Source organism: Lycium barbarum, chromosome 9 (assembly GCF_019175385.1).
Source record: "Lycium barbarum isolate Lr01 chromosome 9, ASM1917538v2, whole genome shotgun sequence".
Taxonomy (NCBI): Eukaryota; Viridiplantae; Streptophyta; class Magnoliopsida; order Solanales; family Solanaceae; genus Lycium; species Lycium barbarum.
Genome location: NC_083345.1, coordinates 3,456,500 through 3,472,123, shown reverse-complemented (window position 1 = coordinate 3,472,123; position 15,624 = coordinate 3,456,500). Strand labels below are relative to the sequence as shown.

The 15,624-nt window shown below is 34.4% G+C and overlaps 1 protein-coding gene across 1 annotated transcript; it reads left to right on the top strand.

Moving 5' to 3' along the window:
- The first annotated feature begins 8,100 nt into the window (after window positions 1-8,100).
- On the top strand, window positions 8,101-11,213 carry LOC132610524 (adenosylhomocysteinase-like). The gene is made up of 3 exons (XM_060324846.1): window positions 8,101-8,537; window positions 9,072-9,437; window positions 10,239-11,213. The coding sequence occupies exons 1-3, from the start codon at window positions 8,193-8,195 to the stop codon at window positions 10,983-10,985; spliced, it is 1,458 nt and encodes a 485-aa protein (XP_060180829.1). The 5' UTR covers window positions 8,101-8,192; the 3' UTR covers window positions 10,986-11,213.
- Window positions 11,214-15,624: the final 4,411 nt, after the last annotated feature.

Below are 15,624 nucleotides of genomic sequence, written 5' to 3'. Positions count from 1 at the left end.
GCGCCAATGCGATTATTGGATACCGAATTGGAAAAAAAAAGTTCCAATTCATCGAGTGGCTTGTCGCCATTAAAGGGAAATAGAGAAATGAGTTTAAAAAATTACCCTTCGCACGACCATAAGTGTCTTCTATTTTTCTAATCACTTGGTATCGAAAATTTATAGCTCATCTAATTTGAATTCGTATCGTGAAAAATCTACTATGAGATTTTAACGTTCTATGCTAAGGAGGACTGTATTTTCAAAATTTGAATCCGGAACTTCTAAGGGCTTACTTACAACAACTTATTATGGTGAGTAAATTGTTATATAATTCTCATTTAAAAATTCAAAGTTTACAAAATTATCTTATATCACTAGTCTTACTCTTATACGTGCAGACCAAGTCGAGCCCTTATTTGTCAATTATCGTGTGCAGAACCAGCTAAAACGAGAGTTGAAATCAGCTGTCTCCTCTAGTCCACTAGTTGAGCATGACTAGTGGACCAACTTTTACGTTTTTTTTTTTTTTTTTTTTAAGTGAATGTTTTTACAAAATTAATATATTAGTATATGAACAAGGAGAAAATTACGTTACTTGAATTTATCAGGCCTCGGTTGGGATTTGATTTTGTTGGGTTAAAAACTTTCTAAAACAACAAGGACTCTAATTTAGGTTTTGTGAAAATTAAGATAAATATTCTCCAAATTTTTTCTCCCAAAAGGTTATATGTAAACAAATTTCCTCCGAGGTTGTTTATTGTCCAAATCTTTAGTCCAAAAATAATTAATACACAAATCTAAATTTCACAACACACAAATTATTATTATTAATTTTAAAAAAGATAGCTCAATCCACATATACATACCTTTCAAATACACTTCGTAATGATGGGGTCCATATAGTATATCCTTGTTAGAGTAGCTAACATTTGAAAGGTATGCCTATGGTGTTTGTTGAGGTCAATTTGATCTCCCTAGTCCAACATCCTCCAAATGTATCATGAACGGGGTGGCGAGATGTCTGAGTCTTCTTTATCATTAATTAGAGAATTTGAATTCGAGGCACGTGAACGAAGAAAGTTTTCTGATAACAAATGTTTTTTTCCTCAATGAAAATTTGAAATAATTAACCTGAAATATGAATTTTGTATACCGGATGGTAGGTGGTTTGGTCCCCCTATGAATAGGAATTTAGGTTGAAAAAGTCGTTTCTTCCCTTTTGTTTGTATATATGTCAAATCACTCACCATTCGTTATGTTATTTACTTATTTTTGACTATAATTTTGTTTAAGCTTTATTCTGTTAGGGCATTTAGACTAGTAACTGAAATATGAATCGTTAAAATTATTGATCCCTCCTTCCACTAATTCACTGTTACTGATTCATCCAAGATATAAATTCTCTATTTTATTTGGTTTATTAACGCAGGAATTCATCCAACAATGAAAGCCGCTGAACTTCAGGCTCGAGTAGGAAATGAAAGATAGGGCCCCCGAGGACTTCAGGGACTGAGAAAGATCGACGGCTAAATTATAGAGTTAGGGTCAATGGCGGAATTAAGATTTTTATTAAGGGGTATCAAAATATAAAAAAGTAAAGATATGAAGAAATAAAGGGGATTCACCACATAGTATACATACATAAAAAAACCTTTTTTACATATCTATACAACGTTATTTTCCAACGGAGTGGTGTCGGGTTGACACCCCTTAGATGCACGTGGCTCCACCACTGGCTAGGTAGAGGCAAGTCGAAGGCCAGTCGGGAATGGGCATGGACAAGTCTCAACTGAAAAAAGAAAAAAATTCCTCATCGATAACATTATTAACCGGCTTAAAAGAGAGTTAGAAATAATATTATTAGTAAAGAAGGCGATGTAATATGCTTATGCAGGAACCACTTCAAAAATTCTTGTATTACTAAACAGCACATTTTCATTCATTTCTTTAGACTGACCTTCTTGTTTTCTATATGTCGTTCCAAAATAATTTTTAATTAAATTATCTTCACGCTCCCTGCTTGAGAAAAGAAAAAAATATGGGTGGGTGTGGTGGGGTTAAGTTGTTCTTTAATATATATAATACTATATTCTCCTACTTTTTTGTCCACTATTCCCTTTGTTTCCTGTGATACACTATGTACAATTATTTGGCTTTGAATTAGTGGGACATTAAGCATATAATACAATGGGATATAATTAAAATATATGAAGTATCTTAATATAGTATGAACGAGATAGAGATTTGCGAGGCAGGACACCGTCACACAAACGCCTACACACTCTATAAAACGTGGTCACTCCTTGGACATTATTTCGACATAGGATTTAGTATTTTTTGTTAGAAGTCCCAGTTTATTAGAATATATCAGGGGCGGAGCCGGCCCTTCGGATGTGAGTTCGGCCGAACCCAATAACTTTTGTCTGGATCATATATTTGTAGTAAAAATTTTGTCAAATATGTACACATTATTAATTAAGAACCCAATAAATTTAAAGAATTAGAACTCCGAACCCACAAGCTTCGGATCCTGGCTCCGCCTTTGAAATATATTATTCTTTTTAGAAGTATATTAAAAAGATGATCCTACTTTATATTTAAAAAAATATAACTTTAATTTTTCTATCGATTATTTATAACTATATAAATATTTATGACTTTTTGGGTCGACAAGCTTAGAAGGAGTATTTCTTTCTTTATTAAGGTAGGTATTCAATTGAAATTCAATTGAAATATTAACATAAATTGAGATGAAAAGAGAATACAAAAATGGCTTCTGGATGAACTAGTTAGTTTGAGTCTTACTAGGTAAACGTTGTCGATTCAACCCTCGTTGAAATTGATTATTTTTGATAGCTTAAATGTAAAGAAACTTAAAAACACACATCAAATTCACTTACAAAGATTCAAACCCTACCCCTCTTAAAAAATTCAAGCGCTTCGCCTACAAATTATTGAACTCTTTCTAACATGCATATCAATATATCCTTTATATTTATTTCATTAAACACTGTTCTTAATATTATTTTATACATATTAAAAAATATTTATTAAATTTTCAATTAAGCGGAATCGGGTGATACCGCTTTACGTAACGTGAATCCTTTCCTAATTATATTCTCCTTTTGTCTCAAATTATCTGTCTCGATTTTTTAAAATATTTGTATCTAATTATTTTTCATATCAAAAGTTCAAGACAAACTTAATTAATGGTTTCAAAATTTACTCTTAGTTGCAATTGTTTCTGAAGTACAAACACCTTAATATGAGAGATAACACATAAATAAAGTAAATATTCAACTAATAGAGATTATATTTTAAAATATAAATAAGAGTAAAATATTTTAAAACTCTCCTAATTAATGCTTTTTTAAGGGTCATAGTATAAAAGAGAAACATGATAAATAATTTGAGACTTACCCCTGTTTGGATGGTTGTTTCCCGTGGATCATTAATGTATGGTTTTCCATGAAATCATGTTTGTATCCATTGTTCATAAAAATATATTGTATGGTAAACCCATTGTAATTCTGTAGTTATATAACCATGAAAAAGTTCAATTTTTATAATCACAGATTTGGTGATTTTTGCGTTGTTACGTATTTCATTTCTCCATTATACCCCACCCCTCTTCCACCCACCCCACTTTACCACCCACAACACCCCAAACACCACTCACTACACCTCACCCCCACGCAACCCCACCCCCACAACTACTTCACCTCCACCCTACCACCCACTACCCCACCCTTATCTCACACCACCCACCCCTCCACCACCCCACCCACCACCTACTTATTTTTTAAAATTTCTATTTTATCCTTTACCTGATTTTATTAATATATGTAAACTAATTTCTAATTAAGAGTTAACGACATTTTAGTAAAATTACATGTTATTATACAGTTCAAATCAAACAATAAAAATATTATTAAGCCACAACAAAATATACAATCTATTTAAATATTGTGTTCATTAATATAATATAATACAATAAAACACCATATATATCATATCATACCATACCATAATGTACATTAATGAACCACCGGAAATAACCATCCAAACTAGTACATTATAAGGAGAAAGCCACGTGAATGTATGTTCCTCCTTGTACTTGTATCTGATATTTTCCTTGTACATGTACCAGATATTTTTTGCCATCAAATAGTACTCCTATTTCCTATGGTGGGTGCGTGACCACCGACGACATGGCCGTTACATTGAGATTTACAAAGTGCAGCTTAGCTGTGCCTGTGGGTCCAATACCCCCACCGCATTTTGTCGGCGGAGATCTACGATCTGTCTACGCGCTGCTTCATTAAATAATGTTTGGCCCCAAAACAATTCTTTTTCTCTTTTTTCTAAATTAGATAATAATATTGTTTCGTTAATTTTAGGAGAATCTTAGTAGCTCAATATGTTGGCACATGTCATTTTATCTTGTTGGTGAGAGTTGCACCTTATAATCAGGGGCGGAGTTAGCTCATTGATTGTGAGTTAGGCAGAATTCAGTAGCTTTGATTCAAACTCTATATTTTTATTAAGAAATTTATTGAATATATATACAAATTATTAATTTAAACAATTAGAATCCCAACTCATAAACTCCAAATTTTCCCTCGCCTCTGCTTATAATCACCTCTTCCATTTTTCCTTTTCCTATCCAATAATAATAATAATATAATAATAAAAAACTAGCCGTTTCTGGACTTTAAGATTCCAAAATTCCTTTATTACAGTAACAGACAAAAGCTGGTAATTCAAAAGAAAAAGAATGGCTGAAGATATTTTCGACCCTTTAAACTTGTTAAAGGTTTTTTTAATTAACGGAAAATGGCCTAAAACACCATTGAACTATTAGATTTGGTGTAAAAATACCGTTTATCTATCTTTGTGGCCTAAAATACCCCAGGCGTTAACCTTTGGGGCCTAAAATATCCCAGACGTTAACCTTTGAGGCCTAAAATACCCCCGGCGTTAACTTTTGGGGCCTAAAATACCCTTATTTTTAACGGACCTATTTCAAGACTCAATTAACAATTTCATTTATTACGTGACAGCTTCTCATTAGTTAATAAAATAATTTACTTAAACTAATTAATCTCTCATTTAACCCGATCCAACTAATAAGTCCTACCTGTCCAATTAAATCCCCTTTTATCCATATCAAAAGAAACCTCGAGCCCATTCAACTAATAAAGCCGACCCTTGAAAGGTACTGACATTTGGATGGTGATTCAACCAATACATGAAACACTGAAAGAAATGAACCATGAAACAGAAATACACTATTTCTATTTTATTTTAGTTCAAACTTTCAAAGTAAAATTAGTCAAACTCCACCGTGTAAAAGTAATATTCTTTTCTATTTTCTTTCTTGCATTGCTATATATGTTGCTTCATACATTCATGATTTACCAATAAATAACTCAACATAAAAAGGACCAGTTAAATTGATAAACTTTTACGTTGAAACACTTGAAGACTAACTAGAATTTGACTACAGGAGATTTCTTGTTAAAGGAAATTAAATATGTCATTTTCAGCTGAAATTACGACCATGAAACACTATAAGAAACAAACCATGAAATAGGAACACACGGTTTCTTTCAGTGTTTCATATATTGGTTGAATCACCACCCAAATGTCTGTACCGTTCAAGGGTCGGGCTTACTAGTTGAATGGGTTCGAGGGTTTCTTTTGATATGGATAAAAGGGGATTCAATTGGGGGGGGGGGGGGGTAGGGCTTATTAGTTGGATCGGGTTAAATGAGAGATTAATTAGTTTAAGTTAATTATTTTATTAACCAATGAGAAGCTGCCACGTAATAAATGAAGTTGTTAATTGGGTTTTGAAATGGGTCCGTTAAAAATAAGGATATTTTAGGCGTCAAAGGTTAACAACAGGGGTATTTTAGGCCCCAAAGGTTAACCTCCTAGCTATTTTAGGCCCCAAAGATGGATGAAAGTTATTTTTACACCAAATTTAATAGTTCAAGGGTATTTTAGGCCATTTTCCGTTTATTTAAACGCATAAATTAAAGGTATGATTTATTGAATACTTCGTATGTAAAATATGTCTATTGAGACGGAAGAAGACGATTTGAGAAATGAATATGTTCCTTGTTATTTTAGCCAGGTCAAGCAGGTATTTATAGTTAGTAATTAAGTTCATGCGCTTAAGATGCAGATCATACAATATGTTATGTCAGCGTTTTGTGTTCAATGAACACATTTTGTGTGTACATTAAATGTTTAATAGGTCATATCCTTGTTACATTTGCTAAAAAGAAAGGAAAACTCATCGCATTCATCCATGAAAGATAATGTATCATGATATATACTTATAGAATAGTTTGACGTGGACTATCGATTTGGACTAAATTTTAATTTTCGTGTTTAGTACGTCCTCTTCAAGCTTGTCGTTGGTGAGTTTAGATTGCAGTTGGTACTAATAATGAAAAAAGGACTTTCAATTTTGAAAAGAAACTAAAGAAATCCAAGCAGAATAGTTTTTTTTTTTTTTTTTGTATATATATAAAAGCATATTAGTTTCATCAAAAGAAATTCATTGATCACCTCAATAAAATCAGACAAACTTCCATCCTTTTGGTTACCCAATTTTAAAAGGGAAAAGTTGCTTTTTGGTCCTTTAATTATGGATTAAATTTAATTTAATTTTTATAATATTTAATTAATCTTCAACTGGTTAAATATATATTGTTAATCTTTTATGTAAGAAGGACAAGACGATTTTTAGAACTATATTATCTTAATATTGTTGGGTGTGAGAACTAAACGCATTAGCATTTGAAAAGAAAGGTAAGCTACATATCCGGTGTGATGTCTTTTGAGCAAAACCATCTATTTACTTAAAGCAGATAATAACACACATGTTCAGAGTATTTTTCAGTTGTTTTAGCTCAATAAACTAATGAATATTAGAGAAAATGTTTGAAAGACAAATATAAAAATTACAAAGCGATCATAATACCTTTGCCTCACTACGGGCTGATGTGCTACTTTTACTTGTTGCTTTAGAGATACATACACAAAAAGAAAGCAAGTAAATTTTGATAGTCGTGAACGCGAACGATATGTTGATGCATAGCGAATCTTCAAATTTGTCCATAATCTTGGTGATGGACATGTAGACCTTCGTTGGAGGAAGAGATTGTTGATGTGTGAATAAATACTCTTAATGATACGAGATTTTTTGAGGAAAACCATGCAGTTTAAGCGTAAAATAAAATATCACATAATGTTAAGAATATTTTTAAATTATTTTAACGTAACACAACAAGAACAACAACAATATACCTAGTGAATCCCACGATGTGAGATCTGGGGAGAGTAGAGTGTACGCAGACCTTGTCCCTACCTTAGATAAGGAGGTTGTTTCCGGAAGACTCTTGACTCAAGAAAAGCATAGAAAAGGTCAGATACGGGCAAACAATTCAAAGCAATTATGAAAATGAAAACAATAAAAGTAAATAAGTCATGACAAACCATTCTGTGCAAACAGATACTCGCAGAAATCAAGGGACAAGAAACCAAAGATCAATGCAACTACTCGCAAGAAAGGATAAACGCGACTACCTACTAGCCTTCTACCCTGATCTAAGTCCTCCATACCCTCCTATCAATAAATTATATATTAAGGCCCCGTTTGTCCATAGAAACAAAATTTTTTTTTGTGGAATTTGGGAGTTGGAGTTGGAGTTGTGTTTGGCCGTAGTTTTTAAAATTGTAGTTTTTGGTGAAATGTAGTTGTAAAAAAGTAAAAAATTTTGAAAAACAAATTTTTGGAGTTTTTGGTATTTCGGAATACAACTTCAAGTTGTATTTAGAATTCTTATGACCAAACGCTGAAAAGTGAAAAAAATTTCGGAATAAAATGAATAATTCTTATGGCCCAACGCCTACTATTTATACTTCATAAAAATGATAAAGGATTGAAATGAGAATTTATCCACATTACATAAACTAAAGCACAATTTTTTCACATCAAGATCTACCAAACCCCAAATTCCCCAACCAAATTTTCAGATCTGAAACAAATCTGGACCGTCCATTACCATCTATCAAACCTTATATAAACCACACACCTCCGCCCTATACTCCTTGCCTCACTCTCATTCTTCCCTAAAAACCCCCTAAGAGGAAGAAAAAGAGTAAACCGCTTCTCAAATCTCATTTCTTTAACCATGGCTCTCCTTGTCGAGAAAACCACATCTGGCCGTGAGTACAAGGTCAAGGACATGTCCCAGGCTGACTTCGGCAGGCTCGAAATCGAGTTAGCCGAAGTAGAAATGCCTGGTCTCATGGCTTCTCGTGCTGAATTTGGCCCATCACAGCCGTTCAAAGGTGCTAGAATAACCGGATCTCTACACATGACCATTCAAACTGCTGTTTTGATTGAAACCTTAACAGCTTTGGGTGCTGAGGTTAGATGGTGTTCTTGTAACATCTTTTCTACTCAGGACCATGCTGCTGCTGCTATTGCACGTGATAGTGCTGCTGTTTTCGCCTGGAAGGGTGAGACTTTGCAGGTATAGCCACTTTATTGTCTACTTAGCCTTTTTTGCTAAGAATCAGATCCCCATTAAATGTTTAGTCCTATTTATGCATCGGCTCGATTAATGACAAAATTCTAGTAAGGGTAAAATGAGAAAAAAATAATTAATGGTGCATTGAACTTCTAAAACGACAATAATGTGAGACAACTATATTTAGTAAGCACGATAGATAATTTGAGACGGAGAGAGCAGTAATATAGTGCTAAGTGATCAGATCCCGGTGTGTCAAAGTTAATAGTAATACATACCATTGTGTCAAGTTAATTGTAATATGCAAGTTTTAGTTAAAGGCTAGGAGTTACTATTTTCTTTAGGGCTAAAGGTTAAGTGTACACTTATTTTGAATAGTAGAGAGTACTACCTAAACGTAATACAAGTTGCAATTCTGATTCTCATGTATATATTATAAAATGTTGGTCAAAATTTACATAGTTTGAATCTCAATGAGCAGAAAGTGTCGTATAAGTGAAATTCAAGTTTAATTAATGAAGTTTGTTGACTATACAGGAGTACTGGTGGTGTACTGAGAGGGCTCTTGACTGGGGTCCAGGTGGTGGACCTGACCTGATTGTTGATGATGGTGGTGATGCTACTCTCTTGATTCATGAGGGAGTTAAGGCAGAGGAGGAGTTTGCTAAGAATGGAACAATCCCAGATCCCACCTCTACTGACAACCCTGAGTTTCAACTTGTCCTTACTATTATTAAGGAAAGCTTAAAGACTGATCCTTTAAAATACACCAAGATGAAGGAAAGACTTGTTGGTGTTTCTGAGGAAACTACCACTGGTGTTAAGAGACTTTACCAGATGCAAGCTAATGGAACCTTGTTGTTCCCTGCCATCAATGTTAACGACTCTGTTACCAAGAGCAAGGTATATAATTGTTTTCACATTTTTTGTGTTTCAGATCTATGTGGATTGGTTGTTTGAATTGTTCTATTTTTGTTTTATGTGCTTGTTGTACTTTTAGATCTGATATGAATGGTTGATAATTGGTTGATCTGATACAGATGAACTATACTTTTAACTTAATGTTGGTCGATTTGTATTGTTTAAGTGTAAGTAAATGACTCTTTAACTGTTTTGGTAAGTGGAGGAAATAAATGATTTTTATTTAGTAGGTTTTAAATTTGCCTTCTATACTTTAAAAGCTAAAAGTTGACATCTTCTCCAATTCGAGTATGCATTGATTAGAAAACACAACTTGATTTGGGGAGATATTTATGTGATATATGCATATTTCACTAGATCGAGTAGATGGTTTCTTATTATCTTGGTACATGAAGAAAAATGAAACTAATTTATTTCAAAAGTTCATGAACTTTCTCGTTGTTTGCTTAGGGGGAAACAATGATTAATCTTCTGGATTTAAATATTTAATGCTTGTAGTGTACAATTATTCACATACTCTGCTGAAGAATGGCAACTTGATTAGGTTAGATATGTTTACTTATAGCTTCATGGTTGGCTAATAGAAGTCTAATTCATTTGGAAAAGCGACTGTCTCTTTTGGCTTGGTAGCAATATTGTTTGAGGAATTCAGTATGATGTTGTCCTTAGTTGTTGACTTGTTGGAGATGCATAAAGTAGTAGATCTTCATTAGCTTTATGCCTTGGTAATGTTTGTTATTTAGCTTATAGGCTGACAATTATATTGATCCTTTTGATTTCCAGTTTGACAACTTGTACGGATGCCGCCACTCACTGCCCGATGGTCTCATGAGGGCTACTGATGTTATGATTGCCGGAAAGGTTGCCTTTATTGCTGGTTATGGAGATGTTGGCAAGGGTTGTGCTGCTGCCATGAAACAAGCAGGTGCCCGTGTTATTGTGTCTGAGATTGACCCAATCTGTGCTCTCCAGGCTACCATGGAAGGCCTCCAGGTTCTTCCTCTCGAGGATGTTGTTTCTGATGTTGATATCTTTGTCACCACAACCGGTAACAAGGACATCATCATGGTTGACCACATGAGGAAGATGAAGAACAATGCTATTGTCTGCAACATCGGTCACTTCGACAACGAAATCGACATGCATGGTCTCGAGACCTTCCCTGGTGTGAAGAGGATCACAATCAAACCTCAAACTGACAGATGGGTCTTTCCAGACACCAAAAGTGGCATCATTGTCTTGGCCGAGGGTCGTCTCATGAACTTGGGATGCGCCACTGGACACCCCAGTTTCGTCATGTCATGCTCTTTCACTAACCAGGTCATTGCCCAGCTCGAGTTGTGGAATGAGAAGAGCAGCGGCAAGTATGAGAAGAAGGTTTACGTCTTGCCAAAGCACCTGGACGAGAAGGTTGCTGCCCTTCATCTCGGAAAGCTCGGAGCCAAGCTCACTAAGCTTTCCAAGGATCAAGCTGACTACATTAGCGTACCAGTTGAGGGTCCTTACAAGCCTGCTCACTACAGGTACTGAACGAAGAGAAACTGATGGCATTATTGCGGCATGATTGTTTTGTTTTTAATACTTTGATTTTGTCTAGGATAGTAGTGTTTTTTATTATTGTTGGGGATATACTGGAAGGAAGTTGGGCATGTTTTGCTGGAAAGAAATGGTCTCATTTGAAAGAAGACCAAAATGTGTTTGAATAATATTCGAATTATGGTTGGTGGTGTGGTATGATATTGTACTAAGTTAGATTCATTTGCCTTTTGCTCTATATAGTTGCTTCAAGGAATCAGAGCAACATGTTTTCCTTTTCAGTTAATTCTTGCCAAAATCTCCTATTACCATATTTTCTCTTTGGGCATTTTAGCTTCACTTCACCAACCAAAATGACAGGACTGTTTAACAGAAGAGTGAAGACCCATTCTCTTTCTATATTAGCCTATTTCTTGTCTTTTATATCTAACTAAACTATAGAAAAAGTGAGGCATCTGTTTTAACCATCCATTTGATAGTTCACTTCTCAGTAGCTGAGAGGGGATGATCAGTAAAGGCACATTTATCTTTGATATTGCATGATTTTACTAAAATGTGGAGATTTGGTTAGTGAAGATTCATATAGTTGATTCCCAATTCGCTGGTGATTGAGAATTAGTAATGAATGATATACTTGATCATCAACAACTACATACCTAGTGTATTTCCAGAGCTTGGTCTAGGAGGGTAGAGTATGCTATATCTTACCTCTACCTTGTATTTACATATCATCAATGATATTTTGAGTGGAGGTTGAATGTTTGGTGGAAAAGAAATGGACCATCTTAAAGGAAAGTATTAAACTCATTTCCATATTCACCTCCACCAACAAGACGACCACCACCAAAATTTTCTTTTCGGCCATGAATATCTTTTGTGTGATGAAAAGTCCAATCTCTCTTGATATTTTATCATTTCTTTTGTCCTTGTGTGTTTGGGTTTAAGATGCATGATAAAATGAGTGAACACGACCTATACAATTTCATTTTTTTGCGCGGATTGCCCTTCTTTTGGGGTGGTCTTTAAATTTTGCCCCTCATATTTGTGGTCTTTAAATTATGCCCCTCATATTGTTGGTCTTTAATTTTTGCCCTTCGCATTGCAACACTGAGCGTTCACGCAGAAATCATGAGGTTCTGAGTTTGAACCCCCCGCTCAAGCACAAATTAAAAAAGAAAACCGCAAGGCAAGGTTTGAGTCGCGTGTATGCCGGACCCGACATAAACTTATGAAGGAATTATTAAAGTTATGCCGGATCCGGCATACTTATGCCTTATGGGCAGACTTGGCATAAGTATGTCGGGTCTAGCATAACTTTGGTAATTCCTTCATAAGTTTATGCCGGGTCTGGCATAACTTTGAGATCTCATGCCAACTTTTTACAGATTTTTAGTGACATCAAAATGCTCTATTAAAATTCAAGTGGTTTTTGTGTCAATGTGGCCTAAAGACTTTCTTTGCTACATTTTCTGTATTGGATATATTATAACTGCTCTTGTTAATATATTATGAGGTAGTGTTAGAAAAGAGTAGTTGTCGTGGTTTTTTCCCATTATATCTAGTCTGGTTTTTCATGAGTATTAACACTATGATAATTGTTGACAACATTTGCATGACGGCGATGAGTGGAAGAGGTCACGCACAAAGTTTTTACCATGAAGTCTTTTAGTTCTATAATAATATTGGAAGGAGGACAATGAAATTCTTCCTAGGTACCCTCATCCGGTGGGGGTATACTTTTAATGGGCAAACTTTTATGCCGGATCAGGCATAAACTTGTGAAGGAAGTAACAAAGTTATGTCGGACCCGACATACTTATGTCATGTCTGCCCGTAAGGCATAACCATGCCGAGACCGGCATGAGTTTGGTAATTCGTTAACAAGTTTATGCCGTTGGGGGCATACTTTTAATGGGCAAACTTTTATGCCGGATCCGGCATAAACTTGTGAAGGAATAATCAAAGTTATGCCGGACCCGGCATACTTATGCCAAGTCTGCCCATAAGGCACAAGTATGCCGGGTCCAGCATAAAGGAAAGTATAAACTCATTTCCATATTCACCTCCCACCAGACGACCACCACCAAAATTTTCTTTTCGGCCATGAATATCTTTTGTGTGATGAAAAGTCCAATCTCTCTTGATATTTTATCATTTCTTTTGTCCTTGTGTGTTTGGGTTTATGCATGATAAAATGAGTGAACACCTATACAATTTGAAGGGAAAATTACGTTTGAGCTGCCAGAGCGGAAATGTTGAGCATTTATGAAAAGTTAATCTTTCATTTTTCGTTTTCCACCCGGTGTAAGTTGCTCGTTTTGGGGCCTCATTAATTCGACTTCGCGCTAGAAAATTCCACGTTTGGGTTAAGATACTTCTTACTATACACAACATTTTTCGGGAGGATAGGATCCCTTCGTTTCTGTTTTCCACCTGATGTAAGGGTTGTGATAGAAAGGATAGGTTCCCTTCGTCCTTCACGGAAGATTTTGGGTTCGAAATCTAATATATATATATATTGAACGCTCCCCTTTTGAATTGGCGAAAATCATAATTAATCCGAATCTAGAGTTGTAGAGTTTGGAACTAACCTTTATCCCTTGTAGCAAAAAATTGTGACATGTTGGTCAATTGTAATTCAAGACTAGTAGTTGACATGGTCCTTTCGCCGCACCGCAATTTGAAAAAGTATCCAATTGAGACAATTAATAATTGCACCACAGAAAAAGAAAGGAATAGCAAGAAACAAGAGAAAGTGCAGAAGAAAGATTGGGATACTAAAGTGCAGAAGTAAAAAAAAAAAAAATGAAAAATTTCAATTTAGAAAAAGTAAAATAAGCAACATAAAATACTAAGATCTTCACAATGCTTGTAGTAGAAGATCTAATTTCACCATGTCCATATAGAAGAAAGATGGGCAGTCGTTACGCTATTTATGCTGCCCATTTTTCGCGGCTTTTACTTTAAACCTGATGCACTGTCTCTCCAGCATAACGACAAAAAAAAGTCACTTCATGAATCGGTGGATCACACACTTGAAGCAAGGACAGCGACATGTCGAAGTAAACAAGTAAAGGTTTCTAAATATGTGCGACAAAGGAGACGACGGGAAGGTAGGCTCCATGACACATCTTTTGAAAAGAGAAGAAACCCGCTATAAAAGATAGATATTAGCTCATGACGTAAAGAATAAGTTTTTTTTTTTGTGAGAATAGTTCATTTTCTTCCATCACCAGAGTCGTATAAGGCAGAAGCTCTATGTACAATTTTGAAACCTAGACTTTTCAGCAATGGGTAGGGGGTCTTGGAAAGTCCTTCGAGGCTCGTCTTGATTATGTTCATCACTATCTATTATTTTTTCAAAATACTTTTTCTTAATTATGCTTATAGTGATTGGCGAAAAGTAGTTTTTCTTTTGTTAAATTGTTTTCTTTTGAGGTAATATTTTCTTTTTTAAAATTGTTACATTTGGTAGAAAAAGAAATTCATTGCATTCATCCATAAAAATATCATGTCGATTTATCCGTTTGTGCTCAACTTTAATTTTGCTACTACTTTCTTTAGAAGTTTGTTTTTGTCTATATTTAAGATTGGTGGTGTTATTAATAATGAAAAGAGAAAAAGCTTCTAGTATATACTCATAAATTTTCGATTTGTTTTACGTTTGCTTTCTATTTACTTATCCGTCCATTAAAACTCTATCATTATCTTTTTGTCTCAAATATGTCCCTCTATTAACAATTTTCCATCGGGAAAAAAAGTAGTCTGATTTGACAATACGATACAAGCTAAACCAATTCGATTATATAGAAGTAAAATTTGGAACTTCTATTTTTTTCACTAGCTCCACCATAGCAAATATCATAACAAAATCAGAACAACTATCGGAAGAATGTACTTATTTAAGACGAAAGATAATGATGAAAACCTTTGTGGAAATGATACATAAATTAAATACAAATACTATAAAACAACGTTTTAAAAGGCGTTTTTGGGACGACCTCCCTGGTGAGGCATACCAAAATCGCCCTGAGGCGTACATGCGAGGCGTATGCCCCAATCTTCCCGACGTTCGCCTAGGCGTAAGCCCCGAGAATATTTTCAAATTTGAGCTAAAATTGCCTAATAAATCTTCTTTTAAAAGTTAAATATCCAAAAGTCAACTCATAATAAATTCGCAAATTAACAATCTCAAAAAGTCAAAAAAAAAATTCTAATTGTTTATCCTAATTGCATAATATTTTCTATTTATTGTTTATAAAGTAACAAATACACGTTAGACCTTTGTATGCAAAGTGCAAAGTATAAAATAAAGAGTTTTGTCCTTCAATTCTTACTATGCTTGCATTTTCCTTCTTTACGCTTTATTTTCTACAAAATCATTTTAGCATTCTTCAATTTATCTTTTTCAAAATAGTTTTTAGTTTTAGAATTTCTTTTGATATTACTCTAGTTTAGATAATGTTTTGAGGAATCTATTCTGGCTATTTGTATTATAATGAGTATTAATTTGTTATCCAGATTTAGGTTTTAAAACAATAACTTTATATTATTGTCATTTTATCTCTGAATTATTAGGACAGAGTATTATTTTTACAACTCTTAGTATGTTTCATCGTAGTCATGTTATTAG